At 41.1% G+C, this 19,858-nt stretch overlaps 1 protein-coding gene across 13 annotated transcripts in view; it reads left to right on the top strand.

Moving 5' to 3' along the window:
* Positions 1 to 19,827, top strand: part of SLC38A9 (solute carrier family 38 member 9) — a 76,309-nt gene extending 56,482 nt beyond the window's left edge. For 10 of the 13 annotated variants that reach the window (XM_050946981.1, XM_050946974.1, XM_050946973.1 and 7 more), the window contains 3 exons: positions 2,306 to 2,454; positions 12,967 to 13,056; positions 14,814 to 19,827. In XM_050946981.1, the coding sequence (XP_050802938.1) occupies positions 2,306 to 2,454; positions 12,967 to 13,056; positions 14,814 to 14,979 (405 nt within the window). In that variant the 3' untranslated portion in view covers positions 14,980 to 19,827. The other 3 variants (XM_050946977.1, XM_050946978.1, XM_050946980.1) reach the window with 3 other exon arrangements.
* The last annotated feature ends 31 nt before the right edge of the window (positions 19,828 to 19,858 follow it).

Raw genomic sequence — 19,858 nt, 5'->3', positions numbered from 1 at the left:
TTGATAAACATGGTAAAACAGATGTCTAACCGTTGTGACTGGGAAAACCAAAGTGTTCTCAAAAACAAATGAAATCAAACTTGTGAGCTGGCTGGGTTTTATTAATTTGTGGGGGAGGGGCACTACACTAGCTAACTTGTCTGAGGGCATATTGACTATGAGCTGAACAGTTCAGGCTTCCTTAGGCTCTGATCCTGCAAAGACTTATGTATGAATTTAAGTTTTATGTGCAGTGACTAATCCCACTGAAGTCATTGGGGCTATTCACAGCTGCTAAAATAAAATACCCGCCTTAATCCATACACGACTGGTGGTTTAGACAGTAAAATATCTGGGGGCAGGAACCATCTATGTTATGTATGTACAGTGCCTAGTACTGTGAGGGGCCCTGATTGGGGCCTCTGGGCACTAGTGCAATACACTGGCAGGAAGACTATCATACCTTCCATTCCCTCATCCATCCATTAGGCCACCCTGATCTCCTTGCCTCAGGCTGCTTCGAAAAGAGTTGGTCTTTTAATGAATCATTTCATGTAAGATGCTGTGCATGTCCTGTTGAGAATTTAGCAGTGGAGCACCACATGGAGGGAAGCTTATAGCCATATTAGGACTGAAGATGATGTTTAACCATGAAGCTCTTCTGTGAGCCATTTAAAAGAATTTCATGGGCTGAAGAGCTATGATTAAATAATGGCGGTCAAACACTTCTTTCTTTTATTGTTAGTAATTATACAAAACAGTTATGGAACGGTTTTATACATTTAACAGATGTTTCAAATTGTCGAATCCATCCATTCCGTATTATCTGTATAGGATCCAGCTTGAATTATTACAAATAGGTCCCCAGAAAGGTGGCTTTGTCGTGGAGCTGCAGTTTCCGAAAACAAATAAGGTTTTATGAATTTTCACAGGGAGGAAGGATTCTTTCACTTGCACCAAGAGCTGTTTATGCAATTTATTGGGCAATTAGATGCCTGCTGGAATATCATGATTCCCAAGGTAAAGGGATCTAGAGCTGTCATAAACAGATAGCTAAGGGTTAATGTCACTTTCACCTGAAAAAAAAAGTAACCTGAAGCATCTGACCAGAGGACCAATCAGGAAACAGGACTTTTTTCAACTCTGGGTGGAGGGAAGTTTGTGTCTGAGTTCTTTGTCTTCTGCCTGAATCTCTCTCAGCTAGAAAAGGATTTTTCTATTTCCTGCTTTTCTAATCTTCTGTTTCCCAGTTGTAAGTACAAAGAGATCAAATAGTGAATTATATGGTTTTCTTTATTTTGTATTTACATGTCTATAGTTGCTGGAGCGCTTTGAATTGTATTCTTTTTGAATAAGGCTGTTTATTCAATATTCTTTTAAGCAATTGACCCTGTATTTGTCACCTTAATACAGAGAGACCAGTTTTATGTATTTTTCTTTCTTTTTATATAAAGCTTTCTTTTAAGACCTGTTGGAGTTTTTCTTTAGTGAGGAACTTCAGGGAAATTGAGTCTGTACCCACCAGGGAATTGGTGGGAGGAAGAAGTCAGGGGGGAAATCTGTGTGTGTTAGATGTACTAGCCTGACTTTGCATTCACTGTGGGTGAGGGAGGAAGAGAGATTGACTCTCGGTAATTCTGTTCTCCAGGCTGGGAACGGGGAGGGTGGAATCCCTCTGTTTAGATTAACAGAGGTTGCTTCTGTGTATCTCTCCAGGAACACCTGGGGGGGGAGAAGGGAAAAGGTTTATTTCCCTTTGTTGTGAGACTCAAAGGATTTGGGTCTTGGGGTCCCCAGGAAAGGTTTTTGGGGGGACCAGAGTGCCCCAAAACACTCTAATTTTTTGGGTGGTGGCAGCAGTACCAGGTCCAAGCTGGTAACTAAGCTTGGAGGTTTTCATGCTAACCCCCATATTTTGGACACTAAGGTCCAAATCTGGGACTAGGTTACTGACAAGAGCCAATAAAATATTCTTAAGAGTTATCAGTAGTTACAATTAATTATGTAAATGTGGATAATAGGAGCATTTGAAATCCTTTGCATATGAAGTCAAGTGCCTGCTCCATATTCTGTACTCAGGGATGTGTGCTGTTTAGAAAAATAAATGTCATCTAGTGAGGGCAATACACAAATTAAATCACTGACCTTTCATATTACAAACCTTAGGTTATGTTTAGTTTGTATACAAGCTGCACAAGAGAGAGTTCAATTTTTTGTCTTTGATTTGAGAAGCACTATTCAGGCTTCGTTTTTTCCCCTTGGAACACTTTTTAGGAATCTAATACAACTGTTGTCAATCCTGCCTAATTATCTTTTCTTATCTTAGAATTTTTTAGACAATTTTCCCAGCGATGACATCATGTCATTTGTTGCAAGATTGTTCCTGCTGTTCCAGATGATAACTGTGTACCCACTGCTTGGCTATTTGGCACGAGTTCAGCTATTAGGACATGTCTTTGGCAATGTTTACCCAAGGTAAGGACTCTACCCTGTGTCAAGGGGTTGACATACCATGTGCCAGATATTCTGCTAAGGTTCTGGATTTTGCAGTCAGGGAGACGTATGTGTTTCAAAAACTGCCCCTGCAGTTTTACCCTGACTTATTTGATGGCCAAGTTTGTGAAGGTTAAAGATTGGATGAGCATGAAAAAATAAACTATGCTCTTGCCTTCAGAAGTGGGCTCTGCAGGTCAGGGCAGAGACACATTTGTTGGGGCAGGATGAGAAATCTTGCATTTCAGCTGCCTGGTCTATGCACCCCTTAGGTGGAGGTGGGGACTTCAGATGTAACCAGGCTTGTGCCCACCCACCCCAGGAACTCAATAGCACCCACTCTGTTGGAGGGGCACCTCTCTGGGGTTCTCTGTTCAGTGTCCCCCTCTGACTCCCTGCTTTTGACCCTCATTCCTATCCATGTGTTTTCACGTGTTGTTCCCCGTATTTGCTTGAGCCCTTGGTTCGGTGGTTCCTCCCCTTAGGCTGGGGGAAGTGCCTTTAGATGTGGGCAGGTTTGCACACTGCCCCCCAGAATGCCGTAGGTACCTGTTCTGTGGATAAACAGTCAAAGCCAAAAGTCTGAAGCCAGAGGGGAGCAGAGATAGGAACAAGGTTAAGCACAGCTGCAATCACTTTATGCCTTGAACAGCCACTAAACTGCTGTGAGGGCTGGGCTTTTGAGTAGGACTGCTAAACCAGCAGCCAGCTGGGCTGTGGCCACTCTGACAGTGCTAAGGCAGTGCAGCTGGCTCATTAGTTGCCTAGCAGTTAGGGTTGTCAGTTTTGGTTTAATGTATTCCTGGAGATTTAATCGCATGCCATAATTTTTAATTAAAGATTAATCTTTAATTCCTGGGGACTCCAGGCCAATCCTAGAGGTTTGGCAACCCTACTAGCAGCAGTTAGTCAGGGAGCAGACCAGCAGCTGTTCCTAGCCATTCTGGCCCCTGACAACATATAACTGTTTCTTCCCAGCTGCAATCAGGAACAGAGGTTAGACAAAGGATAAGTATCCCTCTCTGGGCAGAATTTTCTCTCGTGTTGACTCCACAACTCAAATTGGTTGAAGGGGAATTTTTTGCCAGTTTACATTCCAGCAGATTCACTTAGACAAACCAACGCTAGTCAATTAAACAATTAAACAGCTATAGCTTACTTGACCTCCTAAGGAAACAAAAAGCTCTGTGAGTCTTACATAGACAAGTCTGCTAACTCTTCATGGGGGAAGGAAGGGAATGCCTCACTGCTCTAAGGGTACGTCTATACTACCCGCCGGATCAGCGGGTAGTGTTCAATGTATCGGGGATCAATTTATCGCATCTCATCTAGAGGCGATAAATCGATCCCCGAATCGACGCCTGTACTCCAACTCGGCAGTAGGTGTAAGCGGAGTAGACGGGGGAGCTGCGGTGGTTGACTCGCCGCCATGAGGATGGCCAGGTAAGTCGAACTAAGATACTTCTACTTCAGCTATGCTATTCGCATAGCTGAAGTCGAAGTTGCGTATCTTAGTTCAAACCCATCCTGCTAGTGTAGCCCAGGCCTCAGTTCACCTTTCACTAAGCGAGAGTTAGATCTATCTCACAGATGCTCCAAGGAAAAACTTGATGTTTGGAAGAAAGGGTTCTCCTCCCTGCCATGTTCCAGTTCCTGGTAAATAAGTGAAGGATCTCCACCAGGTATAGCTCTGCTAATGTGGGGAGTGTCCATCTCAAAAACTTCATTCCAAATACATTAGTTTTCTGGCAGGTACCTTCACAATTCATTGTGCTAGCGTCTTTTTGCACATATTTGCCCCACTGCTTTTCTTCACAGGTAGTTGAAGGCGTTAAGTCAAAAGGGCAGATAATTTTCTTGTGGTCTTCTCATTGCCAAGATACGTCCTGACTTTGTAAATCACTAGCATAGGAATTGCTATGTTCTGTTCATTCTCAGAAGCATCTGGCATTGACCATTGTCTGAAGACTGGATACTAGGCTAGGTGGATCATTGGTCTGACCCAGTATGGCCATTCCTATGTTCTTAGAGATTAACTCTCCAACATAAAACATCACTGAGACTTTATTAAGATCCCAATGCTCCTCTGTTTCCTGTTGCTGTTAGAATAAAAGGGCTAGAATTGCTGTTTCTTCAAAGTGCCACTCAATACAAGGGTGGAGTTGGGGGTGGAACATAAATGGCTTTCAGCATCTTTGCTGCATCAAAATTGTGGGACCATCTTGGGGCCTGCTTTGCTTCTATTGAGCATGAGGCTACTCCGAACTTATGCTTGGTCGCAACATCTTTTAAGGGGCTGTTCTGGCAACTGAATATAGCTAGTGGGCCACACTCCCATCTAATCCTCCAGGCTTCCTCTACTATTTTCTCTATGGTGGAGGCTGTGAGAGGGAGTGATACAACTCCCTCTCCCACTGAGTCAACTATGTCCCACCAGGGGAATTCCCCAGTAAGCTGGCTACGGGTTAAGGGACTGATACAGAATCAGATTTAAGGTCTGTGAAATCTTATAAATGTATTCTCAGTAAAATCCTAGACTTTTCTAGAGAGAGTAGCACCATCAAGACTCTGTTTTTGCAGTGATTATGGTGATTAGGGTTGTTAAGTGTCCGTTTTTTGACCAGAACACCTGGTTGGAAAAGTACCCGGGTGGCTCTGGTCAGCACTGCTGACCAGGCCACTAAAAGTCCGGCTGGCTGCAGCGGCCAGCTTCACATGGCTCCTGGAAACAGCCAGCTGTTTCCTCTGGTTCCTAGGGGTAGGTGTACTGGGGAGCTCCACACGCTGCCCCTGCCCGTGGCACAGGCACTACCCTGAGCGCTGGCTCCGCAGCTCCCATTGGCTGGGAACATGGTCAATGGAAGCTGCGGGGACAGTGCACATAGCCCACTGGCTACCCTTCCTCCTGGGAGCCAGAGGAGAGACATGCCAACTGCTTCCAGGAGCCGCCTGAGTTAAGCACCAACCAGAGCCCGCATCCCAAACCCCCTCCTGTACCCCAACCTCCTGCCTGAGCCCTGTCCCGCACCCAGACTCCCTCCGAGAGTCCACTCTCCAGCCTGGAGCCCCTCTTACATCCCAAACTCCTTATCCCTGGCTCCACCCCAGTGCCCACACCCTCTGTCAGAGCCCTGACCCCTTCCCACACCCCTGCCCCAGCCTGGTGAAAATGAACAAGGGTGGGGGAGAGCGAGCGATGTAGGGATGGGGGATGGAGTGAGCAGGGGACGGGGCCTTGGGGAAGGGGCAGGGAAAGGGGTATTCGGTTTTCTGCAATCAAAGTTGGCAACTCTAATGGTGGTCATTCAGGGGTTCACCATATGACCACACCCCTCTAGTCAGATTATATCTGAATATATTGTACCTACCATAATGTTGAAGGTTCTATGTAATAACTATCCTCTTGTTGAATGTCTCTTGCCTCCCACTCCCCCCAAGAAAAATTCCTAAGGTTGGGGGGCCTTTTTCTAGCAGCTGTTTGTGTCTGACCCCTGTGCTTGAGGTAGCAGCCCTGCCTTACAGACCTCCTTTCTTAGTTATTTGTAAGTATAACTTTGTTATAGAGATTTTGTTTTCATTTGTTCGCACATGTCCTCCTGAATTGCATCAAAACTAGGAAATTGTTGTCCTTCCTTGTGCCATTCACCCTAAAGTGAGGATGAGGTATCCCTATAGCCTGGAGGTCGAATGGGCTGTGAATTTGTACTTAAACAGAAGAAGGGACTTGCAGGTTAGAAACATAGCAATTGCCATATCAGATCAGACTACTAATCCATCTGGTTCAGTAATCTTGGCCAATAACTGATATCTCAGAGGAAGGGGAAAGTGGGGATATAAGAGAGAGTCTGCCTGTAGGGAAAGTTTCTTGCCCTGAAACAGAAGGGTTTGTATCTTTCATTGTAGCTGTTGTTTAATCCTAACAAATATGACTGCTCAGCTCTTGGTTTCAATGATATCTTCTGGCAGTGGGTTTCACAGGCTAACAGCATGTTTCCTTTTTATTAGCTTTAAATTTGCTGCCTTTGTACATAGTTGAATGTCCCCTTGTTCTTGTGTTAGGAAAAGGTAAACAGCAGTGTTCAGTTTACCTTCTGAATGCCATCACCAGCATTGCCAGCTCTTGCGATTTTTATCTCAAGTCTCACAATATCTGGTGTTTTTCTTTGGTCCTGCACATCACCCAAGAAATCACTGGGAATCAGTGAGGTCAAAGAGCCAGAACAGCTCAAAAAGATATGTCACCAAGACAAAAGGAAAGACATGACAGCAGAAGAAACAGTCCAAATCTAGAGGAACAAGATTAGTATATGAGGTGAGATATCATGGCAAATAATGGATATTACGTTCAGATGGTTTTAATGGTGTTGGGATAGAGTTAAATGAAAACTGGGCTCTACAGCACCCAGGGCATTTTAGGGCATGTTTATGCTGCTGTGTAGTCCAGACTGTGGGGTGTGAGTAACAGTGTGCACCAAAGTGCTGAACTGAAACTCCCCCATGTGAACACTACAGGCACGCACTTCAAGGTCCCCAGTTCACACTAATGCAGTCTAGTTCACACTTATGCAGTCCTGTTTGAAGAAGAGACTTGCAGTTCGTGCCTGTAGTATCCCCACAAGGGATTTACAATGCAACACTTTGGTACACATAGCTATATGCACCCCCATAGCCCAAACTATAGGGCAATGTAGACATATCCTGGGTTCTGTACAGTCCAGTTTACATTTAACTCTCTTTCTTTCTTTATCTTTATCACCACATGGATATAAAATTCATTATTTAGTGTAATGTCTTAGTCCATATACTATTTGCCCAATTTAGAAAATGAGGATCTGGTAGATGTCTAGTGGGAGATGTATAGTCTCTGACATCCAGATTCATATTGTTCTGCTACTCATGGGTTTTACGTCAGATTGATCTGATTTCTGTTTCTTGGCTAATTTGGTTTAAAAAGGTAGTTTGGGAGGTATAACTTGGTCTGATCATTCCCCTGCATGTATTAGATTCAAAGACTGGGACTCAGTGGAAAAACAAAGGGCCTGGTTGAATAGAGCTTTGTTATATGATCCCCCTTAGAATTCAAGATCTGGAAGAAAATGTCCAGAAATCTATAGAAGAAAATGATAAGGATGGAATCAGTAAGTACTCACTGGGATGCTAGAAAGACAGTAATGATGGGGACTCTCATAACTAAGCGTCATACCTCAAAAATATGAGCGTCTGGTAGAAGAGTTCAGTTAAAGAACTGTCAGATTTGGAAGGTAGACAGACATAAATCTACAGGATCTAAAAGAGTATACAAGAAAACAATTGAGATGAGGAAAAAATAACCTGTTACAAACAGGTAAGGCTCAGCAAACAGTTAGATGTATTAAACAAAAATATTATGAAACAGGCAATAAAGCTGATAGGCTTTTAGCCAGAAAGTTTTAAAAGAAACAGGATAAATCAGCTATCCCTCTGATTAGAAATAAAACAGGAGATTTAGTAACTGACATCACACAGATCTCTGAAATGTTTGCTAACTTTTTCCATACTTTGTACGCTTCAGAACAGCCAAATTCTGAACTCATGAATAGATATTTGAGAAATGTGAAACACCTCAGCTCTGAGGATAATGTGGCAGCTCTTGATAGGCAAATTGCTGCACAGGAAGTTGAAGATGTATTTAAGAACTTAAAATCCACTAAAGCTCCAAGTCCCAAGGGGTTTTCTGGGAATCATTACAGAGCTCTAAAGCAAGTGTTAACCCAGTTAAAATAAGGCTATTTAATGGTATATTGCAAGGGAATGAGATTCCAGATTCGTGGAAAGAGGCAGAAAATATGGTCATTCCTAAAGAAGGAAAAGATCTTTCCAATTGTGCATCATACTGACCTATTTCTTTAACGTGGATGCCAACATTTTATGTCAAGGTGCTAGCAAACAGATTGTGTCATTTTGCCCAATTGTATTCACCCAGACCACTCTGAATTCATTGCTGGCAGGCACCTATCTGATGTATCAGAACTCTGAATTTGATTCGTAATGTTAATTCTTATAATTCTTTCTGTATGCTGCTTTCACTCAACACTGAGAATGATTTTGACAGGCTGGAATTGGGAGTACCTCAGCTAGATTTTTAGGAAGGTTTGATTTTGAATATCAGTTTTATAAGGGCATATCAGCCCTGTATATTCATCCTCAAGCATCTTCTTCGGTTAATGTTCATCAATCCCCTCCTTTTCCTTTTATCCAGGGGTACAAGCGCAGGCTTGCCAGTTTGATGGCAAATAGCTCCATAGCCAAAGCAAAACAATGTGAGAAATAGCCGCTTGATAAACATCTCATTTACAACACAAAGTAGCTTTGTATGTTGACAATGTCCTGTTATATTTGCAGGATCCAGAAGCCTCATTAAAAATGATAGAACAATTGACTTTAGAATTTGGGCAGGTATTGGGCTTCAAAATAAACAACGATAAAACTGAAATTCTGGGAATTAATGTTCTTGAAAGGATCAAAATCAACTGCTTCAGTTAGATAAATTTAAATGGGTAAGGGAATCTTTACAATATTTTAGGAATAAATATTGTGGAGAAACAAATCTTTTTAAAAGGAAATTAGCCTCCAATGTAGAATAAAATAACAAAACAAACAGAAAATTTCTTGGCTAGATAGAGTAGCCTCGGTAAAGATGAATGTCCTCACAAAGTTGTTACTGTGGGTGCCATTTATTAGCAAACTTTTTGTTCCCAGCAAAAAGTTGCTAATAACAGAGGGTTGCCGATAAACAAAAGGCTGGTTTGCAGGGCAGTAGCCAGGGAAGTAACTGCTGGGCCACACCAAGCCCAGGCTATGGTGCTAGGGCAGGGCACAGCCTGGAGAATGCAAGGAGAGGTACCATGCAGGCCCACCGCATCCCCACTCTCTCTGAAGAGCCCTGGCATCCAGACTGCAGCCTCCCTCCCTTCTACTGCCTTCTCACAGCCTCCTGTCCTAGCAGGGACTCCTCGGCTGGGCAGGGTTGCGGGCCCTTTACCTCCTGTGCAGGCAGTGGGACCCCAGCTGCTGGCAGGTTTGCAAGGTTGCAGCCAGGAAAGGAAGTGCTGAGCCCAGAGCCCTGGTACCAGGGCAGGACACAGCCCGAGAGCACAGGGAGAGGTATCGGGAAGCCCTATGTGCTTCCTTCCCTGGCTGCAGCCCCGCAAACCTGCCTGTGGTAGTGCCTTTCTTCCCAAGACAGTTGTTAATAAGTGGTATGCATATTGCCGCTATCCAAATCCCATTAACATTGAATTCAGTGTTGCTATTAACCAAAAGCTGTTAATTTTGGGAGCACTGTTAACTGGCAGCCTTTGTTTGTTTGTTTGTTTTTTTCACTGCATCCCTATTTTATCCCTGACATTAAAAACATGGCAGGATGCACTATTAAAACCATATGTAAACATAGAAGACAAAGGGGTGAGTTCTAAGTTCTGTCTAAGCCTACAAAGTAAGGTGGACTAACATTCCCTAATTTGGTTTATTATTATGTATTAAAACGTCATCAGTTGGGCTAACAATAGACCATCCAAACACTAGGTAAAACTTGAACAAGACTGGAGCCTAGATACAGCTATTCACAGTAATTGTGAGATTAAAAAGAAATTTAGATCACCAAAAATAAAAAATCACCCATTCCTCCAGACCATCGTAGCAGCTCTGGACCAATTTTTAAAATTCTTGTCACCTAGGCCCATTCCCTTCGCTACTTTCATTAAAAATCAGGAGTTTATCCTTAGGAAGTATGTGATGATTTGTTGTGGGTAAGAGCTGAGATTAGTGAATTGGGACAGCTCTTCCTGGGTTCTGTTCTGAAATCCTACCAATATATATGTGATAATGTAAAGGTCCCATATTTTCAATATTTACAAATCAAACACTTGATTGTGAAATCTGGATATGAGGTGGCTCTAACTGGACGTTTAACAACATTTCAGGAATTAACCCAGGAACAAGCTGGACAAAAGGTTTAATTTCTAAGATACAATTTAGAATGAAAAAGACGTTAATAAAACAACTCAGATGAAAAGGATGGGAGAGGGATTTGGACAAAGAAATTGATCTGGATAAGTGCATCCCTTTTATGGGAAAGAGAATATATATCTTCAATTTGTGCAGCTCATAAAGAACATTTTTATAAATTACTGCATAGATAGCATTTGACTCTAATTAATAATATTCTCCATATTTTTGCTATTAGGGAGGTGCTTTGTTGGAGAAGCTGCAGGAAAAGGGGAACATAGTTGTACACGTGTTGGTTGTGTTCCAAGAATTAGATAGTTTGGGAAGGAAATTATTAAGAAGAGTCATCTTATGATATGATATCATCTTATGATAAAATCTTCCTAGAGGTCCCCTGACTTGCTTGCTTAATGCTTCAGTAAAGGATCTCCATTTAAATAGAATGGCACTTTTTTTTTTTTTTTTTTATTGTTGGCAATAAGACTCTCTCTATATTGCACATTACTGGAAATACATGATCCCTCCTCCTGTGGAATTGTGGTAGTAAAATATGGACTGTCCTTGTAATGGAAAAGCTTTCACACCAAGTATGTACACAAGAGAAGTGCTAAAAAAAAGGATGGGTATTTAGAAATTTGGTCACCCTTTCTAGTGTACTCAGAGAAGGAGGGCCTCCCAGCCAGCAAGCCAGTATCTTAACCAGGTTCTCTGAATACGAACTAGATGATGAATAAGTAATAGATGATGTAGTACGTTCATGTTTTATTGTAACTTTGCCTTCATATAAAGTTTCAAATATTCAGTGTTTGTCTTAAAGCCGCATCTGGTATTTCTCCAATGGACAACTTAAATTTGATACCCACCTTTTCTTGTTGTACTATTAAAATGCTAGTTGTGTGATTAAGGGTATTCATTTTACTCTCCTTCTGAAATGTTCCTTTAAGAACAGTTCTTAGTGCTGTCCATCTTAGTTTGTTCTTTTAGGTAGAAGTTATCCATTCTTCCCCATAGTTTTATAAAATCCCTTTATTAAATTAATAAAATTCATTAAACTTCCTACCTTGTAAATTAGCACTTAACATTTCAGCCCTTAAATTGGTCACTCATGCCAGTTCAAGTATGATATAGGTAGAAGCTCTTCTATTTAGAGATTGACCTTTTCCATCAGAGAAATACCTTTGATGGGTAAGAAAAAATGATGACTTCAGTCAAAATGAAATAAACCCAACAGAAGAGTAGGTAAACAAAAGCCATAAGTATTTGTGTCTTTTCTGTGTTTGGTATTTTTCATTCCCAGATGAACATCTGTGTGGTTAACATATCCCAACATTTTCTAAGTCAGATCTTTCCTGATATTTAGATGTAAAAAATTTTACAGGCCCTAAAGGCAGGTGACATTTAGGTATTTTCTGAGTCCAGAGTCCATGCACAGCCCTTTCACTAGTATCTAAACAACGTTAATGCTTTTGTGCATTAGAAAGTTCATTCAGAAAGCAAAACCTGTTCAAGTTTACTCACTCAATACAAAACATAAGAGTAGAAAATACACTGTTTATCCAAAAAAAGCAGTCTAATGTAAATTGTAGGTCACGTATTACGTGAAGATCAGAAATGTAAACATTGTCTTATCCATCAATCAAAATGTGACAAGTAATGTATTAAGATTTGTTTTTATGTATTCTATATAATGCTTTCCATTATGTGATGCATCTTTCTCTAGTATCTATTAGTTAGGGTGACGAGCTGTTAAGGGGAAAATATTGGGACTGCCGCCAGGGGGGCGAGGCGGAAGGGGAAGAGCTGGGGTGTTTTTACACTCACCCATCTGGGAATTCGGCGGAGAGCCCTTCAGTCGCAGATGGTGTTCGGCGGTATTTTGGCAAGGGGTAATAAACCTTGCCGCCAAAGACAGAAGCACCCACCACCGAAATACTGCCGAAGACTGTCTGCAACTGAAGGACTCTCCACTGAATTGCCGCCAAAGACCAGGAAACAAAATATCGGGACAAATGGCATCCCGACTGTACTCTGGTTGGGACGCAGGACAAACTCCTCAAAATCGGGACAGTCGCGATTTTATCAGGAAGTCTGGTCACCCTACCATTAGCCCACTCGTATAGCTCAGTTCATTCTCTGGATCCAGGCACTTCTTTCATGTGGGAATTCAATTATACAGTCTTGTTTCTTTGTGTTTGGATGTTTCAGATGGATTTTCATATGCTAGAGTATTAAGTATGTTGTTTTAAGGAGAAATGCCAAATTATACATAATCTCTGCTGAAGAATTATTTGAGTCCAAACATTTGTGTCTGTTTAGAATCTGGTACTTGATATATACAGAATATTGCATGTTAACTGTGAAATTAATTAGCTCTGAGAGGATGAGTCATGCTAGTAGAAACACTCCTACTGGATGTACATTTAAGTTGTAATACAATAAGTGAACGATGTTCTTATTTCATAGTGGTGTTACACATATTAACTGTTTTTTCCTCTCCCCCCTCTCTAGTATTTTCCATGTGTTGGTTCTAAACATAGCAATTGTAGGACTTGGAGTGACAATGGCCATATTCTATCCAAATATAGGAGGTATCATAAGGTAGGTACCCTTTGTACTCTGAACTAGTCCTGAATATTAATAAAATTTACTTTTTGGTGTCGGACAATTTCTCAGAGATAAATCTGTTTTCTTTTTATTATTGTTTATAATCAATATACAAAAAATTAGTGATATCAGAGGTTGACATATGGAGCTCAGTTTAATCTTAGTTCTTGGAAAGGGACATTCAGAGGGTTAAGATGATTGCCAGACAGATGGGAATTGGGAATAAGTTTCCTTCAGATCTCATCCAGGGTCACCATAATTGACCTGCTTATTCTGAATCAGATGCATCATTTTTCAGCATAAAGTCACTAAGTTACTGTATGGCCCTATGTGTATGTTACCACCAATGGTTTCTGTGGAGGTGTGTGGTTGTTTTGTTTTTTTATCTTTAAAGACTGTCTCTTTTAAATCAGTTTTTAAATTGTGATTAAAAACAGCAAAAATGAATAAATAAAAAATCAGAGGCAAAAGGAAGGCCAAAATAAAAATCACACGTCTAACTGATTTTTATTTAAACCTACTATTGCAATTAACTCCTGTGATTCCTGTAATTGAGAGAGATTGAGAAAATATGTTGTCAGTTTTTTCCAGAGGGTTTACTTTCAGCATTTGGAAATGCTTTGGAAATAGTCAGTTTCCCCTGTTAGTCTGGGTTTTTACACAACAACCAGAAAAGGAAGGCATTAAAAAAACAGGAATATGCTATTATAAAACCACAGCAATTGGTATTGGGGCCAGTGTAGTCACTATAGCTACTCTTCACTCATTTTCTGAAACTGGCGGACTCAGATTTTTTTTTTTAACACTCCTTTTGTCTATTTTTTTATAATCTCTATTTAATTTATTTTTAAGGAAAACTTCTATCCTCCGATAATAGAACTAGTCAGATTAGTCACTGAACATAAATTACATGGTGTGTTCGGCATGTTTTTCTGTTTGCGAATTGATCCTGATTTTTGCTAATGTGTTCATTACTGATAGTTGCCAAACAGTTTTGGGCAAACAATTTTCAGCCTGTGGGTGGTTCATGAACTGTGTAGTTCAACTATTTGTTATTCTTTGGCATGCGATTGGTCACCTAAGTAATATGTTGTTGTTTCTGCTCCCTGATTGGACAACTGAAACTTGTTGAATAGGAAAAAATGCCTGTGAATAATGAATACTTGGTAGCACCAGGGGTTTGATAGCTGTCAAAGAGCCAGACTGGCACTGGGAGAGGGTAGTGAGAGCGCTTTGGTAGCTAGCAGAGAGTCAGGCTGGGAGTCATCACTGGAAGGAGGAGTAGGAAAGGGTTTAAATAGCTATGGGTTGGTCCTTTCTGGTGCTTGTCTCACTTCATGCTCTTGCAGTACCAGAGAAATGCTTTTTAGAAGCTCATACATGTTTTGTTTAAGCCCCTGGGATGTTACCAGATTCATATCTTCGATTATTACATGAAACAGTAACAAAAGATATTGTCTGGCCTTGTTCTGACATATGTAAACAGATTCCTCAACCAAAAACAAAATACATCAATATCAAAGTTAGGAAGTCTGTCTCCAGAAGCATCTGGCACATGTGACAGTGGGATTACTCTGGGGGGAAATGCTTTATCAAGTAACTAAATGCCATTGGAGGAGGAGGCAGATAACGAGGAACAGAAAATGATGTTTTTTTGGCTGTGGCAGGAAATAATCATTATTCAACAAGACTGTTTTGGGAAAAACCCCAAGGAACCAGAGTTAACAGAAAGCACTTTTATTTTTTTGCAGATATTCTGGAGCAACGTGTGGTCTGGCCTTTGTATTTGTGTATCCATCCCTCATCTACATGATCTCCTTGCATCAGTCAGGGCAGCTGACGTGGTCAATGCTCATCGTTCACATCTTTATAATCATCCTAGGACTGGCTAATCTGACCGCACAGTTTTTGCTGTGAAAACACTTATGCTGGCTTTCACAAGTAGTATTTTGAGGTTTGACAACAGACTTTAGCAACTCTATCCTAAAAGCTGAGAACCTCCTGTCTGTCAATTTCTTCCTGAGAAAATCTGCTTCTTTGAAAGCAAAGGATAAGTGTGTCTTAGTAACAGTTTTCAGGGGTTTGTAAGGAATCACATCTTTGGAAATGCTACATCACAATAGATAAAGTGGGCCAAATTTGTAAATGGCCCAACTCCACTGACTTTGAAAGTACATCGGGGATGATTTTGGCCAAAATGTTTTTATTTTGTAGAGAGAAATATTTCCATGTGGATAAAACATGCCGCCCTTCTTCACTTTTAGTAGTTACTTTTCAGCTTTATGCTACCGAATTCTTTTCTTCCTGCCCTGATTAGCAAACAAACCCTCGCAATATTCTACAGTGACAGTTGCACTAATTTTCCTATGCTGTTTGGGACTGTTACTGACAAAAGGGTTGTATTTGTAAAGCTAATTTATAGCCAATCAGATGACAGCATACTGTTAATATAATTTTGTGTAACCTTTTAAAATACATATGCAAGAAACCTCAGCTATGGAAACAGCATAAGAAATCAATACCACTTCTACCTGCAACCGGGATGCTGCAGGCACACTGTCTGGCCTTCGAGAATAGGTCAAGTAATGAGGGGTGTCCAAAGTTACAGAGCAAGTTGATGGTCCAACTGGCAGTTGGACCAGGATCCTCCTCGTTCCAAGTCCTATAACTGTTACCATTAGAATAGAGATGTGTTGTGTATTTTCGTGGGCAGGTGTACTTCATATCTGTACGTTGGACACAAGTGTGCAGAGCATTCCTGTATGTCCCGTATAGTTCTTGTGCCCCTGCAGGATTTCAGACTGTGAAAATTCCTTGCTGTAGGAAAACTGTGCTTTTCAAACATCCATTCTATACGTGTTGTGACAGTATAATCAGAGGGCTGTACAATACAGGCAACTGACAAAAATAACAAATTAAGATTGTGTGAAAACTTAAAAATCATGTTTCAGTGTAGCTGCTTAATATTCGGTATTAAAATGCACTATAATCTAATACACAAAATACACGTGCTGTATATTTTATGCAATATGGTGCAGTTTCAGAATCACAAGTGCAAAATTGCAAATGCATCATCTGTATATGCAATCACCATGCACAACTGTGCCCGCAGATGATCAGCTAGGTGGCTAACTGGTCACATGTACTTAGAATTACTGTGACTGAAGGTACAGTTGCACATGTGCAACTCTGAAAATCTGAGTCTATCAATGTCCAGTGAGACATAACAAGGCACTACCTTGTAGGGATGCCCCTAGGCCTTTATGAAAGTATGCACATAATTGGAAATGCACATATATAAACCACAAAGACTGAGGAGATCAAGTCCACAAAGGGTCCATTTCTGCTCCCATTGAAGCCCGTGGCAAAACTCCCATTGTCTTCACTGGGAGGAAGTTCTGAATGAGTAATCCTCCGTTTTGGTGGGAGAAGAGTGTCTCTGAAAAGCAATTGCCCCATAGCCAGTATCTGTTAAATGCCACATGATGCAGGTGTAATGCTGGTTTCTGAGTGACGGAACAGTAACTTCTCTGAGAGAGCATCTAATGGAATCACAGTCTCACACTCGCAGCACACAGAAGTGTGAATGCACATATTCAGAGAGGGAATTGTTGGTGTGATGTTTCTATATCAGACAATCCTAGCGCTCCATCAGCCAGGTGATGGAATTAAACAAATGTCAGATTTCATTGCCTCTTGCCAAAATGAATTTAGAGGTGCTTTTGGTTAGAAGTATCAGAGTGTGGAAGATTGGTGAGGAAATCGGAGTCTGAGTTGGTGGAAGAGAACTTGGATACCGTAAAGTCTCTGCGTCAGGTTTGGGCCCATTGTGGAAACAGCCCAAAACAAGCAATCAGTGCTATGCAAGTAGTATTATTGTGCACTCTTGTTGTGAGGACAGAGTATGCCCCAGCCCCCCACATATCCCTGCACAGATGATTCTTGTCAGATGGGCACATGCATATGCACACATCTGACCCAAACACTTTTGTTGCAGGGTGGCTGGGGAATGTTTTTTCTTTGCAGGTTTTGGGGGAAGCATAATGCTCACTCTCTGCCCAGAGCTTTCCTGTCATATGCCTATGCGCACCTAGTAGCCAAATTTTGAGGCTATAATAAAAAATTGACAGGTGTAAATTGAGTGGAATGGTGTTCTGAGAAACTGAATTCTAGAATAATTAAAGGGAGAAAAGTTGAATGTTTCAATAGTTATAATGATGTGGGGGATTGAGAGAAGCTGAGAACTGGGAAAAGAGAATTTAATTGGGGGTAAGAATTTTTGTTCTTTTATCTGAAAGTAGAATCGAAGGCATAGTCTAGAATAATTTTATTGTATTTCTCTAATAAATAACCTGAGATTTTAGAGGTGATCAAGGTCATATTAATGTCATGGCCGGAGGTCCTCAAGCTGTAGAGGGCCCAGGCCTTCCATAGTATTGCTTAATATACAAGAATTATAAGAGAGTAGGTCAGGAGTAGTCACTGTGGAGTGAAAGAACTGCTTCAAAGCAACTACTTTTTTTTACCTTGCACAACTCTTCGTGCCTTTCAAGCAGGACTGCTGTGTACATGTACCATATGTCCTATACCAGAGAGAAATGCTTGCCCATGCTTGTCATTCTCCTGTGTGCCCTTATCTTTGGTATTTCTTACTTCTCTGCAGCATTTTTTACCCACCCTTTTCTCATTGGTTCACAATGATCTTGATCCTGCAGTATTTTATGCAGTCAGCAAGGGTGTTTGCCTACAGGATTTTTTGCGTGTTTACTGCAATATTGAACCCAATCCATCATCTTAGAGCATTTGCACTACAGCATTACAGTGGTGCACCAGCATTGGTGCAGCTGCACCGATGTAAGCTCGGTGGTGTAGCCAGGGCCGGCTCCAGGCACCAGCGCAGCAAGCAGGTGCTTGGTGCGGCCAAAGGAGAGGAGCAGCACGTCCTCTTTGGCGGCAATTGGGCGGCGAGTCCCTCGCTTCCCCTCAGAGGGAGGGACCTGCTGCCAAAGAATGAAGCAGCAGCAGTAGAGCTGCTGCCGAAGTGCTGCAGATTGCGATCGCTGTCTTTTTTTTCTTTCCTCCCCCTCCTGCTTGGGGCAGCAAAAACCCTGGAGCTGGCCCTGGGTGTAGCCTTAGCCTCGATATTTGAGGACTTCTCATCTAAAAGGACAGAGACTGATGTGGCAAGATGCCTCCTGCTAGGTACTGAGAGCCCTTTAACTATTGTTGAAGTTAATTGCAATTGCAGATGCTCATTACCTCTGACTTAGGTTGCTAGTGGGCCATGTTCAAAGCAGGTGTATATGGGGACTTCAGTGTTAATGGTGTTGGAGCAGGTCTGAATTTGACCCAGTGGGTGAGATCTTGGCTCCGTTGAAGTCAACAGCAAAACTCGCATTGACTTCAATATGGCCAAGATTTCACCCAGCGTGATTTACCTTTTTGAAGAATATTGGTGGTTTAAACGCTTCCAGTATAGACGGTTCTTTTTGCAATTATTAAAAAACCTATAAATTGGTTTGATTCTGTACAAGTTATGATAAGCAAGTTAAAGCAATTATTTCTAGCATATTGGGGGTACATTATCAGAAAAAGGGAAATAGCATAATGAAATATATTTAAAGGTGAACATACCACCTTGTTTTCTTGCTCTAGCCGTTCTTGGGGAAACCAAATGATTGCTTCAAGTATATACTTTCAAACATAGCTCCAGATTTTTAAATCTAGAGACCTCCCATTTAAAAGGAGACTGTCAGGTATATGCTGCAGCTGATTTTGCTGTTGTGTACAAAGAAAGATGGGAGTTGGGGTAGGTCTTATAAAAACTGATGACCCTGACATAGATACGGCCTCTTCACTTATCTGTTTTCCCAAGAATTAGCAAAATGCCTGTAATCTTTTGACTGAGACGTCTAGTAACTTGGCTCATAAGCAACACTGAAATGTTACCATTCAACAAAAAACTCCTGAAAGAGGAGTCCCTGGCAAGGCATCTATCTCTAGTCTATTTCTTGTTCTACCTAAATATTAAAGCCCAGTGGCCTAAGATGGGTTGTTAGTAATTGGTAACTGATTGTATAGTGCATTTAAAATCAAAAAGAGAAAAAGCCCAGCTTAGGTCAATATTGCAAAGACTTTGATGTTTTATTTAAATCCCTTTGCTGAGGAGTTTAATTATTTGGGCCATAATGATATCAATAGGCATTATAAGTTGATTTTAGTACTAAATGAAAGTGGTGATTTTAAATATCTTCTCGCAGTGCCTCCACCTAAAATATAGACAATAAAAACCAAAGCCTAACTTTTAGAACATTCTAAAAGTTGGATTTTCAGAAGTGCCTAAGTGACTTAGAAGCACAAGTTTCCTTGAAAGTCAATGGGGCTTGTGCTCCTAACTCACCTAGGTGCTTTTGAAAATCTCACTTGACACCCCCCCCTTTTTTTTTTTGGCCACTGTTTAAACACAGCTTAAATTATGAGTATCATGTGCAAAGTTAGACAAAAAATTGATTGTTTATACTTGTCTGTGTGCCAGGATGAAACTAATTCCCCCATACATGCACACACTTAATACTAGTGTTGACCCATTTTGGAATTTACTGTATGTAACCGTGGCCAGCTAAATCTGATACTCTACACTGTATAATCACATATTTTTAACGGAAGAGCGAGAAGAACATCCTGACCTAAACACTTTTGTGAAATGTAATTTATTGTCTTTTTATAGGAAAAAAATTAAATTTGACTGGGGAAAAAAACCACAAACCTGTATGTTTCTTAGCTTTGTTTTTTGTTT

Source organism: Gopherus flavomarginatus, chromosome 3 (genome assembly GCF_025201925.1).
Source record: "Gopherus flavomarginatus isolate rGopFla2 chromosome 3, rGopFla2.mat.asm, whole genome shotgun sequence".
NCBI classification, from domain to species: Eukaryota; Metazoa; Chordata; order Testudines; family Testudinidae; genus Gopherus; species Gopherus flavomarginatus.
Note: the sequence above shows the minus strand (reverse complement) of the source record. Positions and strands in the feature narration are given on the sequence as shown.